We start from the raw sequence: 16,897 nt of genomic DNA, 5'->3' as shown, positions 1-16,897 counted from the left end.
AAATAAAATGCACCTTTGAAAAAGGAAGTGACAGATGTTGAGTAAAATGAATACAAATCAATTTTTCCTATCCAAGATTCGAAATGTTAAATTTGCTTCTTCACATTAATTCTCTTTTATAATTATTCTCTTTTCATTTAAAGTAGTTCGTTGAGATTTGTTACCAATATGAGAATTTTTTTAAATGTATTGCTGAGTAGACTCTTCACTGATGCTATTTCATTCAACTTTAAAAATTTGAACAATTTGCATGACTTTAATGAGCAGTTCACAAAGATCGTCATTTTCTTGGTCAGCTGGTAAACTTGTACTCTTGCATGACAGTCATGCATGTTTGTGTAAATAGAGGAAGCAAAAGTTGATTTTCGTGCTCAAAGGAAATGCAGGAAGGAACGGTGACAGTTCAGCCATCATTATTTGTTTCTGCTGCAGAACTCTTGAGGATCAACATGTTGAACAGCAGAATGTTGCTTCGAGTGCAGAGTAAAACTAAATCCCACCTCACTCCTGTGAGTTGCTGGCCTGCAGCTCCTTGTGCATTGAAGTTTTTGCTCTCGTGGTTTTATTTTGCTCAGCTGATTTGTATTTAGGTAACTTTCCACTTGTCAGATATTTAGTGATGCTGTGAAAAATATTGAAATAGCAACATGCAAATGTATAATTCTTCCTTATAATCAATACACGCTATCATGAATCAATCAGCTGTAGCAGGAATATTACACAGTAGCCTATGTATAGAAAGCAGTCAGCTGGAGGTTTGGCCCGAAAGTTGTAATTAGGGTCATGTCGTCCTGATTACTCTAACTCTAGCATGCTGTTGGATTACAACAGATAAGCAATGTAGTGAAGAAGGTGGGCAAAGCTTTATGTTGCATCTTTGTCAGTTAAAATCTCACTTTTGCTTCATATATAGCAAGCACAGTTTAGTCATTCAGTGTTTTTCAGTGTTTCTTTTAAAACATCCAGTAAACATAAATATAGTATAAACTAAACATGTACCTGGCTCGTATTAATTTTTCTAATTTGAATGTTTTAATGGACAGGTGAGTTTTAAACAAAGTAAATGTTTGTGAAACAGTTTTTATTCTTTAGACGATTGAACTTTTTTTTTAGCCTCATATTTTATTGTAAGGAAACATTTTCTTGTTTTTCTGATTTTAGCGGCTTCGATTTTCACCGAATCATAACAAAAAGCAGCTTTTTAAAAAATAAACTCAAGCTTTTATAATTAGCTTTCACTACCATGTATGTGTGCAATGTTCCTTTAACATAAATCTCTCCATTGTTTTTCCAGTACTACTCTTTGACTGTGACAACAAATAAAATAAAACATTTTCCCTAAAACTGACAATATTATTTTGTAATAAAACTGAGTGTTTCTACTTTTTTAAATCAAGATTCAGTATTAAGTTGAAACTTAAAAAATGATGCTTGATTTTTCCAAGTAGCAACAGCAGCGACATGTTTCTTTCACCTTTGTGATTTATGTATTATTTAGGTAACTGTGTGATTTCCGTTCCTCTGCAGCGTGTTCAAATAAGCACAAGCAAAACCGTTTCTGCGAACATGGCATGATTTTGACTTGAACATAAAAATAATGAATAATAAAAGTTCTGATCCATCACTTTCATTATTTGGCAACCAACAAGAACTCACTGCATAGGTGGCATCTTGTATTTGCTCTTCATTCAGTTTTCATTCATTTTCAACAATCACCTCATTTTTACAAAATAAAATTTTACACTGTACATGAAGCTTTTCCATTAGAAACCATAACAGAGTGTAAATTCTACCCAATCACCGTCATGAAAACACACTGGAAAAAATGCAGAGGAAGTGGGAAGAGAATCGGTTAACATGTTTGGTGTATTCATTTGAACCGTGTCTAATCTCCGGTGAACTGATCGGCTGAGAGCAGGACAGAAACAGCACCAGGTGTTTGCAGGACACCTATCGACCACTCTTTCATTTCAAACCTCAAGTTTAAGTACAGAGATTCATAAGAGAAACAACTCAAACGTGATTTTTGTTTCTTCTTTATGACAACTCATTTGTTCTGCTCGGTTGCTTTGTTTCCGTACATATAAACGTTTAGGACAAATGATGTCAGAAAGGCAAAGAAAAAGTAGGCTGAACAAGTCATATGGTACAAATGTGGGTGCAATAATACAAATTTTAATATATTTATTTAAAACAAAAGTCTCAAAAAACTAAATGTTTAGTATTTGTTTTTTGTATTTTTATTTTAATGTGTTTTTTTATGTGGGAGCATCATGATCCTACGCGGTGTACCACATAAGGCGAAAATTCAAATACTGGCAGGGGTGAGGAGTGAGCATCACCTCACCCCTGCCACATGGACCTCAAGGGATAAACCATCAACCCTGCTCAATGATCAACTTTCCTCTGGGGGTCACCCATGAAGACAGTGGGAGGGTTAAAACTCTTGGGTTCAATTCCTCTTATAGCTGAATGTGATCGCTATAAACACAAAACTGGTTTAATTTGTAGATTGGTTATCACCGAGGGCAAAAAAAGCAGCATTTAGATTTAAAATAACCAAAGAAAAAAACTCAACGAAGACAAATCAATGTAGCATTGTCATTTAAAAGAAAAATAAATCAATTAAAACAAGCGCACAAGCATACGAAACACAGACTAACCAGCACTTTCAGTTTTTTTTGTTGTCATTCTCATGCATGCACACACACACACACACACACACACACACACACACACACACACACACATACAGCTAAAGAAAAAAAGATAAATATAAACAAAATGAATTGTGGTAAAATACTATTTGGAAAAGTAATTTACCAAAAGTTCAACAAAAAAGAGTGAGGTCACTCTTGATCAAAATTGGAAAAGCATGCAGAAGTCCACTGCTCTACTGTAGCTTCACTCCTAGCAGACTATGAAAAGGGAAGAAAAAACAAAGAAAAGATGAAATTGCGGGACCCTGTCCTGAGCAGCTGTTATCTGGTCCTACACCACAGGCCAGAGGGGGCAGGGTCTCCTTCAGGCAGTTCTGCTCCAACCCTCCATCTTTTTCCTCTCACAAAGAAAAAGGAGAATGGTGGGTGGGCAGAGATCAAGTTGGATAACGATGGTCAGGGCTGTGGGCGCCCTTTCACTGTGGTCCAGTTTGAGATGCAGAACAGGGAGACCAACAGGGGTGATGAGCTTGTGTGGAGGCTGGGGAGGAGGTATGTGTGCAAGAACAGTACAGGTTGAGGATGGAACAGGAATTGAGGGAGAGGCTGGTGCAGGAAGTGTGTGTGGGAGTGTCAGAACACCAATCTTCTTCTCTGAGCTTATAGAGCCTGTGTCTTCAGCTCGATGGACTCTCCCCTGGTCTGTAGCTGGGCTTCCGTCTCTGGGGGCCGGGTGCCCTTCAGTGTGGCAATTCTCTCAGAGAGACCACGCATACGTGGGAAGAGCAGGAAGTCGTACAGCAAAGCGCCGATTGCACCACCAATCATGGGCCCCACCCAGTACACCTGGAATAGCAACAAAAAGGGTGAGGGATATGAGTCCACTCTATGATTTGGATTTGTAGAGTAAAACAATTACCCAGTGGTTGGCAAAGTTCCTGATGAGGAGCGCTGGGGCGAAGGACCTTGCAGGATTCATTCCTGCTCCTGTGTAGTACATCTATAAAAGAGAAAACCCGAGGATGGTACAGATCTCACACACTTATCCTTGCATACAGGTCTAGAACAGTTTCTTCACCCCAAGTTGATTCTTACCCCAAGAAGATGCCCCATGAGCACGGAAAAGCCGATGGCCAGGGCTGCAGAGCCCAGGCGTCCATTGCGCCTCTCATCAGTCACCGCAAAGACGCAGACAACCAGCTGGAGGGTGAGAAAAATCTCAATAGTGGTGGCCATGCCAAGGCTGATTCCTGGCTGCAGCTGTGATGGAAAATAAAGATCAATGAAGAAGAGAGCTAACAAAGAAAAAGTGATTGTCATCAAAAAGCAAAAGCCAATCTTACAGTGTTCAGTGCCAGGTTTCCCTTCATGTTGCTGGGTGTGACCCCGTACAGCACAGCAGCACCAGCCAGAGCCCCGAGACACTGGGCTACGATATAGAAGAAAGCCCGGAACAGGGACATCTGAGATCCGATCAGGTAGGCAAAAGTGACGGCCGGGTTGATGTGTCCTCCGCTGATGTGACCGATGGACTGGATAAAGGTGGCAGCCGCCAGCCCAAAGCAGAAAGCAACATGAAGAACGTTCTGGGGCCCAGTGGTCCAGCGGAGGGCTGCGCCCAATCCAAAGAATACAAAGAACATGGTGCCGTAGAACTCGGCAAACACCGCCCGCCAGAAAGACATAGACCTGAACTCCCACATGGTGGAGCAAGCTCAGAAGGTAACTTCTACACAGAAATGTTAAAAGCCAACACACAAATAACCAATCAGGTAAAGGAAGATGATGTTTCTCCTTAGCAGTGATTCACCTAAAGACAAAAACTGTACAAATAAAAAAATTCTTAAATAAACTATCACTCTAAAGCTAAATACAACAACAATCCAAAATCTAACTGAAGTGAATCTGCTGCTCTTCCTTCTAAACTCAGGTTTTTGTCATAGAGCGCTCCTGAGTGGAGCAGTGCGCCAGTCTCTGAGCATCTATGAGTCAACAACGCTGGTTGTTAGTAGGACATGGAAGGACAAACATTGAGCATGTCCTGCAGACATTAAGCCTCTTTATCAGAGCTGGGGGGATCTCAGAGGCCTTTTTATAACACGCCAATGCCATGACACTGCCACGGGGCAAAGGGGAGGGGCCAGAGCACAATGCCACAAGTCAAAACAAACCTGTTTAACCCTTCTCTTGCTGGATCTGAAGAACATGCAGATCAGAGATTAAAAGGTGCCGAAATGAAGAAGTAAATGTGTTTAATGAGATATTGTTTGGTAGATTTTTTATGGTTTTTTAAATGTTTTTTGGCTCTTTTTCCTTGATTTTACATGAGGATGTGGAAATCTGGTTAGCAACAGTCTAGCTAAAGCAGGATCCAAAGACAAAAGTTGAGAAAGTTGGACTGGGATGAACACATTCCTGGTTTCCTTTTATTTTGACATTTCCAAACACATAATTCCAAAGTATTTGACAGACCATAACTTTCTGCCCATTGTCTTGTTTGTAATGTTCAATTCAGATGAACTCCAATCAAAGCTTTGACCCATAAAGCTCAACTAAGTTTGCAAGTTCGGAACTCCTCCTGCCTGAGGATTGGTACAAAAACAGGTTTGGGGTGCCATAACTGATTAGCCAGAGTTTTACATTGTGTGTGGTGGATTGGTGTGGAGGCTCAGGTCAGATAAAGCCATGGAAAATCCACGGCTGCAGAGGACTGGCATTGAGCATCCGCACTGGAGCGTCATGCTGACCAGGGCAGCTACAGGCATGAGTACAGCGCTCTGAAAGGTTTATGCTGAGCTTACTGCTTTTGTCCTTTCATGCATGGAAACAAAATGCTGGCAGTAACAGTTTCTGCTGGTTTCTACGATCTGTTTATCTTATCACTGTTGTATCCGACCGTTCCTTTTGCTACAGCCAAGAGTGGTGACATGTACGAGTGTAAACTCTGTGCTGTAGATGTGTACAGCTGCACCGCAGTGAAGAGAAAAGCATAATCATCAGCATTTTTGATATGATGGACAGATGGGATAGTTCTTAAAAACCTAAAAAAAAAAACAGTTTCATAGCATGAGAGCTAGCTTGTGAGTGGGTGAATTTTTTATTGTGATGAGCTTCACGCCCTCGTAAGCCACCTATTGTGTGCCTAAGCCCACACTTTTAGTTTCCCATTGAAGGGTGTTGTAAAGATGCTTGCATTGCATCTGCTCTCCTGAGCCAGACAGCTGACGCAAACATAACATGCAGGCCCTAAACATTTCACACTGGGTTAAATGCCACACAATATCCCAAACACAGAAGAGAAAGACAGATAAGGTATTTTTAGTTCAAGATTCTGAGTTAAATGATTGAAAAACCTTCCTTTTTCCAGTCATTTTAGATGGATCTGTTTTGGACAGAAAAGTCTGAGGTTGTTTCTGTCATCTATGTGGCCGTTCTCCCAGTTTGGGGGTCAGACGACCAGTGGCATGAGTGAGGAGTTGAACCTTCACATTCTCTATTTCTTTTTTTAGATCAGGGAGTTTCCCAAGGCTCTCGTGATCCCTCTTCTTAATGTTTTTTGGGATCACCACATCTATTGCTACTGCCACATTCATGTTTGGTTGGTTGGCCATCATCACCTAATTGACAACCTCCATCACATCCTCTTCTGGGTTATTTCCATATTGGTGCAGAGGTTCCTGTGCACTATTTCATCCACTTGGTTATAGTGTTGAGTGTATCCTACTACTGCCTGTATGCCAGACTGTACTATGCTCCAGCAGTTCCTCGAGCTCCCTTGCAGGAGCTTAATTTAAACCTATTTCATCAAGATTGACTCTGGTCTGCGATTTGATAGTCAGGTGAACTCTGTTGTTCGTTCGTGTTTTTATCAGTTAAGGTGCTTATCTAATATTAAGTCGATCTTAACAAAGCACGAGTTGAAAACTGTAGCCAATGCTTTTATCATCTCTAGGCTAGAGTACTGCAACTCCCTGTATACTGGCTTGAGCCAGTCCTTAATGACTCGGCTCCAGCTGGTCCAAAACGCTGTTGCCAGATTTCTGTTTGGAGCCCGTAAATGGGACCATGTAACTCCCCTCCTGACAGCTTTGGACTGGCTACCGGTGAAGAGTTGCATCTTGTTCAAAATCCTTTTTCAATCCCTGCTGGATCAGCGCCACAACATTTAGCCTCCCTGCTGACCCGTTACGTCCCTGCAAGATTGCTACGTTTGGGTCAGAGTGACCTTTTGGTGGTACTGCGATCAAGGCGCAAGTCTGGGGTGATCGTGCCTTTGCAGTTCTGGCTCCTCGGCTTTGGAACCAACTCCCACAAGAAATCAAGCAGTTCACATCAATGCCCACTTTTAAAGCAAGGCTTAAGATGTATTTTAGATCTGTTTCTTAGTTGTTTTATTCACATTTTAATGTTTTGGATCACAATTTTTATTGTTTTTAGCTCATTCTCTGTATTTTATTATAGGGCTGTTTTATTGTGCTGCTTCTTTGCACTACAGTATGTTCAGCACCTTGGGCCCCCTTGATTGGGGGTGGGAAAGGGCTTTATAAATAAAATGACTGATTGATTGTAACCCCTCTTTTCTCCTGTGTTGGGATGCTGTATTTGACGTAAAACCCTGCATGCATCATGAGGACAATTCTTAAATTGAAATCTGTTCTCTATCCATCATTGTCCGTTTATCCGCGGTCAGTAGCCTAAGCAGAGACCCAGACCTCGCTCTTCCCAGTCACAGATTCCAAATCTTTTAGAAAATGTGCTAAATGTTGTCAAAACTGTAAATTATAATTTGCGCAATTTAAAAAATATGAGCGTCCCAGACAGTTAAAGCAGTAGGCACATTTTTACATTCGATGATATTGTCTCACATTGGCTATTGCATCACCAGCTGGTCATTTACTGTCTCTTCTGCTATCAGACCTGATGAGTCCTTGCTAAAGAGCAATGAAAATTCTGGACAAGCCAATGATGTACCATCACTGCCCAAGTCTGGATAAATATTGTCTACTGAGTTCTCAACGTTTTAAATCTGCTTGCCTCGTCTATAAAGTTATTCATGGTCTAGCCCCTCCACCATTGAGTGATTTCATTATTCAAAAATCACATAGGGACTCTTCCAGAGTAACTCGAGTATAGGTGACTGTGAGCTCCCTTTTAGGGGAACGTCATTCCAGGGCTAAACATTCCTACACCAGTGAAGGAAAGCTCAAGATTTGTTCATTTCAAAAGAAAATCGAAACTGTGGTGACTGGGAGCTCAAATATGCAATCATTTATATTTTTACTTGTTTTCATTTTTGTTTTTTGTACAATGTGCTCCTAAATGTTCTATTTTGATTTATCTCTGTTGACATTAACCTGCCAGAGGACAGCAGATGGAAATTAGCCTAAGGCTACAGTCTGGCATATTTACAGTTGTATTGCTGTTTATAAATATGCAATGTCCTCTTAAATAAATCGATAACTTTGGCCAGCTCCCCTAGAGGAATCCCAAAGAGTTCCCTGGCCAGCCAAGAAACATAGTCCCTCCAGGTCTCCTCCTGGTTGGACGTGCCTGAAAAACCTCATCAGGAAGAAGTCCAGGAGGCAGCAGATGCTCGAGCCACCTCAACTGGCTCCTCTCAAAGTGGAGGAGCAGCAGATCAACTTTGAGCGCCTCCCAGATGACCGGGAATTCTCACCCTATTTTTAAGGGAGAGCCCTGACACCCTGCGGAGAAAACTCGTTTTGGCTACTTGTATCCACAATCTCATTTTTCGGTCACTACCCAAAGCTCATTAGGGTAGGACTGTAGATTAGCCGATAAATCTGTAGACGCAGCATCAATTCAGCTATTGATCTTGGTCCATCTTTCCTTCACTCGTGAACAAGACTCCAAGATACTTAAAATCCTCCACTTGACAGGCTTTCATCCCTAACCCGGAGAAGGCATTCTACCCTTTTCCGACTAAGCATGGTCTCAGATTTAGAGGAACTGATTTTCTTTTCCTTCAACCTGACTGTTATACCTGGCAGGGTTTATGGATTTTATCTTTCACCTGGCTATTCAAGCCACGCCTCACTTTTGTAGCCAACTTTCCCGCAGCCAAGACATCTGTGTGTAAAATCCAACACCATACATAGTAAAAAAGAACGTCATGCTCCCTTTTTTAAAGTCAATGTGAAAGTAGACAAGATGGTAATCCCCTTGAATACCCGGTGTATGGTTCAGGCAGAAGCAGAGCAGTCTTGAGCACATCTACGTGAAGATATTTCACATTTTCAGGTAAAATTGTTCAAGGACCGAGTCTTATTGTATGTTTTTAACTGTCTCTATAGCCTTCTATGGACACATTAAGCTAGATTGCTAAACCTTTGGCCAACTGATTGAACCCCTTCACAAGAATCACACACAATTTAAGTAGAACAAGCATATTGTTTATTTTAAATGCTGCCACATTTAAAAAAAATGAAATTACTGGTAAATATGTGAAGATGTTGGGACACACTGGAATACCAATTCAAAGCAGTACTCTTGACTTAAATTAAACGCAAGTGCAATTTACAATACAAACATTAAAGGGGAAATAATCTGCTAATAAAACGTACTTGTTGGAAAATAGGCGTTCTGAGATTTTCTCGTTAGAAACCACGTTACATCATCTAACATAGAAATAGGAAAACAAATGAGGTGTAAGACATCAGCACATCCCTTTACAGTCATAAAAGTCAAGGAACAACAACATATGAATAGAATTGTCCATGCAGAACAAAATGCCAAAGCACAGCACTGAATGTCGCTATGGATGTCTGTGCACGTCGGTACCCAACAGTCACTCCAGTGAGGGATGTCGCTTTGGAAAGTAGAGAGATGATTCTTCAACAGGCCGCCAACTGATGATTATTTCATCGGACTTGCTTTGTTAACTAGAGACAAGGCAAACATGTTTGTCTACTCAAGGTCCGGCATTTCTGGAAGGAAGAAAATCCAACATATGTCAGAGAAGATCGGCGACATGTAAAAACATAAATTTCATTGAAACTGGCCATTTTTGTAATGGATTTACAATGTTGAACACCACAGCTATGCATTTCTACATTCTCACACCAGTTATTAATGACTAATAACACAGATTAGTAGACCAGACTTACTTTCATCATCGCTGTCCGCAGAATCATGCTGGGAAAAAAAAAGTGAAACCAAAAATGATTCCCCGTTTACAACTTTACCTGGTCAATTACATCAAATCCTCCATAAATACATGATCTACAGTTTAGACTTTAACTTAATAAAGAGTTGGGCGATAAATCAAAAACGCATCTATCGAAATTTCTGTATTAGATAATAAAAAAAATGAGAAAATGTGTGGCGGTTGGAGAGACTTTCCCAAGAAGCTGACATGACTCAACGTAATACGCGTGACAGCCCAATCTAGTGGGCAACTTCTAATTTTGCGCATACATGTAGTTATCATCCATTTATCATTAGAAGTGCACTCCTGAATATATTGTGATATTGATTTTGGGCCATATCGCCCAGCCCTAATGCCACAGAATGTAAAAAAGAACCAAAAGGATCTTAAAAAGCACACCTCCTCCTCTGCACCATCTAAATCAGGTAGATCATCCCCACCCATGCTGTTCATCATCTGAAGAAAAGCACAGGAGACACGGAGAGCGTCAGTACATACAAACCATCTCATTCAAAGCTCTGGGACTTCAACACACTTACCTCTGAGAATTTGTCAAAACTTGACAAGTCTTCTTCAGAATCGTCTTCCCAGTCTTTCCAATTATTGAAATCCACACTCAGCCAGTTGCACTATAATAAACAGACTGTAGTATGTAAATAAGCCCAAATTTGACATGTAAATCACTTTAACTGTTTCTTTACAGCTGGTCTTTAATCATCTCTTAGGCCAAGTTTACAAACAAACTAATTATAAGAACGGAGCTTTTAGAGTAGCATATTTTTTAAAGTTTTTAAAAAGTTCATTGTAGTCCGAGTGAACATTGTTTGCTATAACTCAATTATTCACCCAGATTACATGATTTACCTGCATTAATAATCTGATGTTAGCATCAGGTTACTTTTGCATGAAATTTATTGTTTTATTTTCGGTGCAGGATTTGGTCCCGGTGTGTGTGTGGACGTCATGTTAATTAATTTTCACCAAGTGTGAGTGAGCTGTTCCATTTGTGAGTGAAAGGTTGTCTGTGTGTGAGTGGCCCTGGCAGCCTCTCACCCAGTAACCACTGGACATGGGCGCCCGCCCCTAATGACCCTACTCAGGAGTTTAAAAAAGGAATTTATTTTAGATAAATGATTCTTCTCGAAGCTGAACTCTAAACACTGATTAACTTATTTTCCCCATCAAAGCTCTTCTGTTATTTTTCCTGACAGAAAGCACTCTTAATTTTTCTACTGGTACATTTTGGAATAAACAAAAATAAATATTTTAAAAGCTAAAATTACCTTTGTTTTGTCTTTGGTAAGTCGTGGCCATGACTTTCCAGCTTCTGCTTTTCGTAAACAACACAAGACAGATCTGTCAGTGCGTCTGTGCTTGGACCCCTGTGTGTTTAAAAAAGAGAGAATGTAATTAAGGCTTAAAGGAATTAAAAGCCATGTTAGAACTTCAGCTTAGTAAACTGATGATCTGCTTACTTTGGGATCAATATCCCCAAAAAGCTCCACTGAGTTGTGATGTTTGATATTATCTGTCCCACTGACACAGCTGTAAGAAAAAATACAAACAGAGTAAAACACGGATACAACAGCGGCGAAATGTTTTATTTACTTTGGTCATAACCGATAAAAATGTTTACAAATTTATCTTAAAGCTCATTTACTCTTTCAAATAATTTTGAAATATGACCATTTACCAGGCAATCCATTCAACTTACCTAAAGTCAAACTTTGAGAGGTCAAATTTTACTTGGACGTCTTTACTGTCTTCAACACAGAACTCTACAAAAACAGAGTCTCTTCTGTCATACCACTTTGCTGTTGCAGGAAGCCTGTTGAAAAACATGAACATTAAATGAATAACATTGGCAACTCTGAAAGAAATATTCCTAAAATATAATACCCGGTAGTTTTCATTCATTCAGAAAATGTGAATCTTCAGCTGTGATCACACAGTCCATCAGTCTTGTTGAAGGTTATTTTGATAATCGCAAATACTTGTTTCCCTTTCAGACTTTTCAAATCAAACAGGTGTGACAGTTAAAGGTTTTAAAGGCAAGGCTGCTTTGTCACAGCAGATTAAAATACATTAGCAGTCTGTAGGGTTTAACTAGATTAATTCAATGTAATTTACATTCAAGTAAATCGTAATTTGACGTAGGGCTTGTGGTGTTAAAGGTATTTCAATCAAACATATAAGAACTTGTGTTACAAGTTGCGTTAGCATTAAGTGAAATCATATGCCTTCGAGGCTAACTTTACCCTAGTCATGTCCAGCTAACTCTGTATAGCAGAGGAGACCGAGGCAAAACAATTAAAACTCAAGGATTTAAGGTGTAATGTGATACTGAGCTGACGGCTGGTCATTTATAAGTAGATTTACCGAGGAGCAATCTCAGTCTCAGTCTATTACAGCAAAGCTGAAGCTAACTCGTGTGCTAGCTGAGTTAGCTAGTGTTAGCTTGTTGATCCGCATTACAGCACTCCCAAACACTTAACACTGATTAGCTATGAGTAAATCCACAAAGAACCCAAAACTTACATCTTTACTGTTTTCCAATAAACGCAGCCTGTCGCGCAGCGAGATAGTTAATGGCGTAATCTAACAAAAAAGCCCGGCAAATGGAACTGAAACCTAAATAGTTAACTGGTTTACAACCGAATCACTGGAGTCTTCGAAACACCGCGTGATTTCAGTTAACTCTCGTGACATCGCGTTTGACACGCCTTCGGAGAGAAGGCACGCACAGTGTGGGAGAATTCTAGAATGTGCGTGAGTGCAGCGCAACAGCGCCACCAGCAGGCTTTCTTTAAAAAAAAAGAAAAAAGAAAACAACTGAATAGTGAAAAAATAGTAATGAAATATTTATTTGGTATTAGCAGTTTTTCTGAAAATCTGCAAAGAAAACTCAAGTTTCACAAGATTAGAAGATAGATAGATAGATAGATAGATAGATAGATAGATAGATAGATAGATAGATAGATAGATAGATAGATAGATAGATAGATAGATAGATAGATAGATAGATAGATAGATAGATAGATAGATAGATAGATAGATAGATAGATAGCTTATCTATCTATCATAGATACATATTCTATGTTTTACTGAACTGAGCATGACAGAACAGCAGGGCTGTTTAATTATAACATATCTTGAGCTTGTTGATGTTTTGAGACATTGATGCAAGGACAGGAGTATCCACGGGAAATAAATGTCCTGTGAGAACTATAGGGTGGAGAAAAGTTTTTAAACACAGCCATGAGAAACTGCAGAGATTTTATGCTCAAATCTCAGCTGTGACATTTCTGTTTGGAGTTAGTGCAATTTTATTGTGCATGGACCCTGCTTTCAATTCAATTCATTGTCAAGAATGCCACTTGCGGAAATAGTGGTTCTTTATATCCCTGGCTCACTCTGCAACAGAAGCTGTGAAATCTGCCAACAGTTCTCCATCGCCTTTATAATCTTCAGACACTTTTCACAAGCTTTCACACACACATGCACACACACACAAGTCAAAATAAAATGAGAAGAACTGTCCATCAAGTTGAGTTTCATTAAAGATAGCTCTTTGATTCATAGTGGATCGGTACCTGCAGGTCCAGAGCAGAAATCATGATTTGAACCCCGTTTTTTATTTGCCTCTGTCTTTCTGACATTTTCAAAGCATTCTCTCTACAAAAAAAGTAGAAAGTAAAACCTAATGCTCGAAAGACGGCTCACCTTTTACTCATTTTCTGAATGTCTTTGTCTCACCTCACTCCTTTTGCAACCACATCTGTTAATCCATACACATTTAGTTGGCATTTTTATTGAAACAAACTTTTCTAATTACTTTGCACCCTTTATGTTAATGCCCTGGGCAGTGTGGTGAAACTGGGACTCCGATGGACGCTCACACACCAAAGAGGATTCTGATAATCTGATAAACACCTGCCACAATAAAACAGGAAGAGTTTCATTTCTTAATATCTTCAGCATACTCACTCTGTCAGTGTCACACTTAAAGGTACACACATAAATATGAACTCTCTGCATTTTTTGAAATGAAACATTCCCTTAACTGTGGTGCTGCTGAAACAAAACCAAGAGACGTGCTAATCTTCACCTTTATCCTGCGGTGTCCAAGTCCTGCTACAGCTCCCGTTAATACATCTGAAGCTCAACCCTCAGCTCATTTTTGGGCAGAGCTACACACACATTTAGCTTTATTGTTCATTCCATAAACATTTTTCTGTCTTGGTAAAAACGTGACTCAACCGTTATTAAAGGGGGGCAATCACCACATTGTGACTAGAGCCACCAGCTGCAGCTTCTATTCCTGGTTATCGTTACGAGAAAATCCGTTTTAATTGTTTGCTCTGTTTTGTGCCGGTCTTGGGTTGGGTCCCATCAGGCCCCAGGTCATTACACCACTCCCTGCCAGCTCCATCCACGGTTGCTGTGACTCCATCTAATCCAGTTTTCAGTTTCAGCACCAAACAGTTTAAAAGCATCAGTAGATTATTGTAAGGCTCCACTTTCTAGTAAAACAAAAATAATAATAATAATAAAATAAAATAATTTTTTTAAAACTTTAGAATGAAGACATCTTGTACAACAGCAGTAGGGCAGCAGTAGATCAACAGGTTGAGCGGGTTGTCCATTAATTGGAAGGTTGCAGGTTCGATCCGGCTCCCGACAGAGAATTCTGCTGTTGTGTCCTTGGGCAAGACACTTAACCCACCTTGCCTACTGGTGGTGGTCGGAGGGACTGGTGGTGCCTGTGCTCGACAGCCTCGCCTCTGTCAATGCTCCCCTGTAGAGCAGCTGTGGCTACATCGTAGCTCATCACCATCAGTGTGTGAATGTGTGTGTGAAAGGATGAATGATACACTGTAGTGTAAAGCGCTTTGGAGTCCTTACTCTGAGAGGCGCTATACGGGTCATTTATCATTTACTACATGCATCCATCCATTCATCCATTTATCCATTTTATCCAGGGTCGGATCACGGGGGCAGCAGCCTAAGCAGAGAGGCCCAGACTTCCCTCTCTCCAGCCACTTGGGGGATCCTAAAGCGTTCTCAGGCCAGACAAGAAACATAGTCTCTCCAGCGTGTCCTGGGTCTTCCTTTAGGTCTAACCAGGGCGGCGTCCCAGGAGGTATCCTAACCAGATGCTCGAGACAGCTCAACTGGCTCCCCTCAATGAGGAGCAGCAGATCTACTCTGAGCCCCTCCTGGATGACCGGGATTCTCACCCTATCTATAAGGGAAAGCCCAGCTACCCTGCGGAGGAAACACATTTTGGCCGCTTGTATATGTAATCTTGTTCTTTCTATCACCCAAAGCTCATGGCCATATAAGAGGGTTGGAACGTAGATTGAACAGTAAATCCAGAGCTTCACCTTCTGGCTCAGCTCTCATCACCACAACAGATCAACGCTTGCATCACTGTAACATCCACCTTTTGATCTCCTCCTCAATTTTCCCCTCATTTATGAACCTCCACCTGGGGCAGGACCTCGTCCCTGACCTAGAGAAGGCATTCTACCCTTTTCCGACTCGTTACCATGCGTCTCAGATTTGGAGGATCTTCTTCTCTTATTTTTTATTTAGTGTTTGTATTGATTCATTATGTTTTCATCTAAGGCTGTTTTGTGTTTATGTTTCTATTATTTTCTGATTTTCTACATTCAGTGGAACATGTAGAAACTTGGGGTGACTGAATGAACCATTAGACGGTTGCCATGATGCCAAGTTTGTGAAAAGAAACGTTTGTTGGTGTTTGGTTAGAGAAGTCATCGTTGCAGTCCTTATCGTTCTAATCTTTGTAATTAAAACATCTAAGGGTATTTCTGCATTAGAAAAATGCATCATGAATTCAAAGCATTGTTTTGTTCAATTAGTCTCTTTGCAACCACTCTTAAGTTGCTATTGGTAATACTATATTCATGTTTTAATTTCTTTAGTTAAAATTGTTCATGTTCTTGTGAAGTATCTCGTGATTTTAATCTTGAAAGGTGCTTTGTTTCTTCTTCTTCAATTAGATTGAAGCTGAGTTTTAGGCCTCTAAAGGAGCACAAAGTGTTTAATGCATAACGCTATCATTGCAAAGTCATAAAGGATGACTTTAAAGGCCGATGGGGGAAGCTCTGGAAGCTTGATGTCACGTTGAAGGCTGCTTTGGACTTGTAGAAGTGAGTTCAAATGAGATGTTTCGACAGCCACCAAAAGCAGAACAACAGTAAAAACATGCAACACCATCCCTAAACGAGGAGAGCACGAGAAGGATGTGCTCAGTGTTGACAGCGATGTCAGGTAGCCCATATGACATTTAAAAAAGCAGAAAATAAATCAAGAAGCCTTTAAACATATTTCACAGAATGCATTAAGCTAAAAATGATTGGGAAAAATGCCATTCAACATTGAATCAATCACAATATTCTGCTACTTCTTTCATTTTCTGTCCAGAAGTCAGATGGGAGATAAGACCAGGACAGATGCTGCTGTTGATGACCATAGATAGATATGGGATGTGACCCTGTAGTGTTGCCCAGTACCATTAAACTCCTATAATGAACTAATCAGGTGAATTAGTCATTACTGAGGAGAAGAATGACATCAGTTAAATTTAAATGACCTCCAGGAGCTTTGCTGCAGTGGCCCTGTAATTAGAACAGAGAATTAGCTGCTGCCCCCTGGGCTACTAAGTTGTTTAAATCCGTCTCTTTTCCAGAATATCAGGCCATAATTTGGCTTGCATTGTTGTGATCTTGACATCTAATTTTCTCTTTTATGTATGCTCTTGCTGGGTGACGTCTACCTACTGCTTCAACTGTAACGATGCCACTGAAAAGCATGCCGCTGAAAATCTGGCTGTTGCTCAAATGACAAGAGTATAAACAAAAAAATGAGCCAAAATAGAAAGAAAATATTTTTCAAATAGTTTACAATATTGCAAGGCATGCATTTCCTCTATGAATCTTTATTTTTAAACAACACAGATAGTTTATGAGAGTTTTGAGCAAATGTGTATGATAAACGGTAAAATCTCAAAGGTTGGAGCAAAAACAGTCCTTTTTCCTTC

General features: G+C 40.2%; 2 protein-coding genes across 2 annotated transcripts; both read right to left on the bottom strand.

Moving 5' to 3' along the window:
• Window positions 1-3,172: 3,172 nt before the first annotated feature.
• Window positions 3,173-4,588, bottom strand: mipa (major intrinsic protein of lens fiber a). The gene is made up of 4 exons (XM_015967805.3): window positions 4,004-4,588; window positions 3,756-3,920; window positions 3,580-3,660; window positions 3,173-3,506 (listed from the first exon to the last, which is right to left on the bottom strand). Exons 1-4 carry the CDS (start codon window positions 4,361-4,363, stop codon window positions 3,321-3,323), a joined length of 792 nt encoding a protein of 263 aa, XP_015823291.1. The 5' UTR covers window positions 4,364-4,588; the 3' UTR covers window positions 3,173-3,320.
• Window positions 4,589-9,051: 4,463 nt separating this feature from the next.
• On the bottom strand, window positions 9,052-12,538 carry ptges3a (prostaglandin E synthase 3a (cytosolic)). Its single transcript, XM_015967808.3, has 8 exons — window positions 12,367-12,538; window positions 11,543-11,656; window positions 11,304-11,373; window positions 11,112-11,210; window positions 10,368-10,457; window positions 10,228-10,284; window positions 9,788-9,815; window positions 9,052-9,607 (listed from the first exon to the last, which is right to left on the bottom strand). Coding segments are annotated over exons 1-8 (480 nt in total). The 5' UTR covers window positions 12,369-12,538; the 3' UTR covers window positions 9,052-9,587.
• Between the last annotated feature and the right edge of the window lie 4,359 nt (window positions 12,539-16,897).

The sequence above is a fragment of the Nothobranchius furzeri genome, chromosome 15 (assembly GCF_043380555.1).
Source record: "Nothobranchius furzeri strain GRZ-AD chromosome 15, NfurGRZ-RIMD1, whole genome shotgun sequence".
Classification (NCBI taxonomy): domain Eukaryota; kingdom Metazoa; phylum Chordata; class Actinopteri; order Cyprinodontiformes; family Nothobranchiidae; genus Nothobranchius; species Nothobranchius furzeri.
Note: the sequence above shows the minus strand (reverse complement) of the source record. Positions and strands in the feature narration are given on the sequence as shown.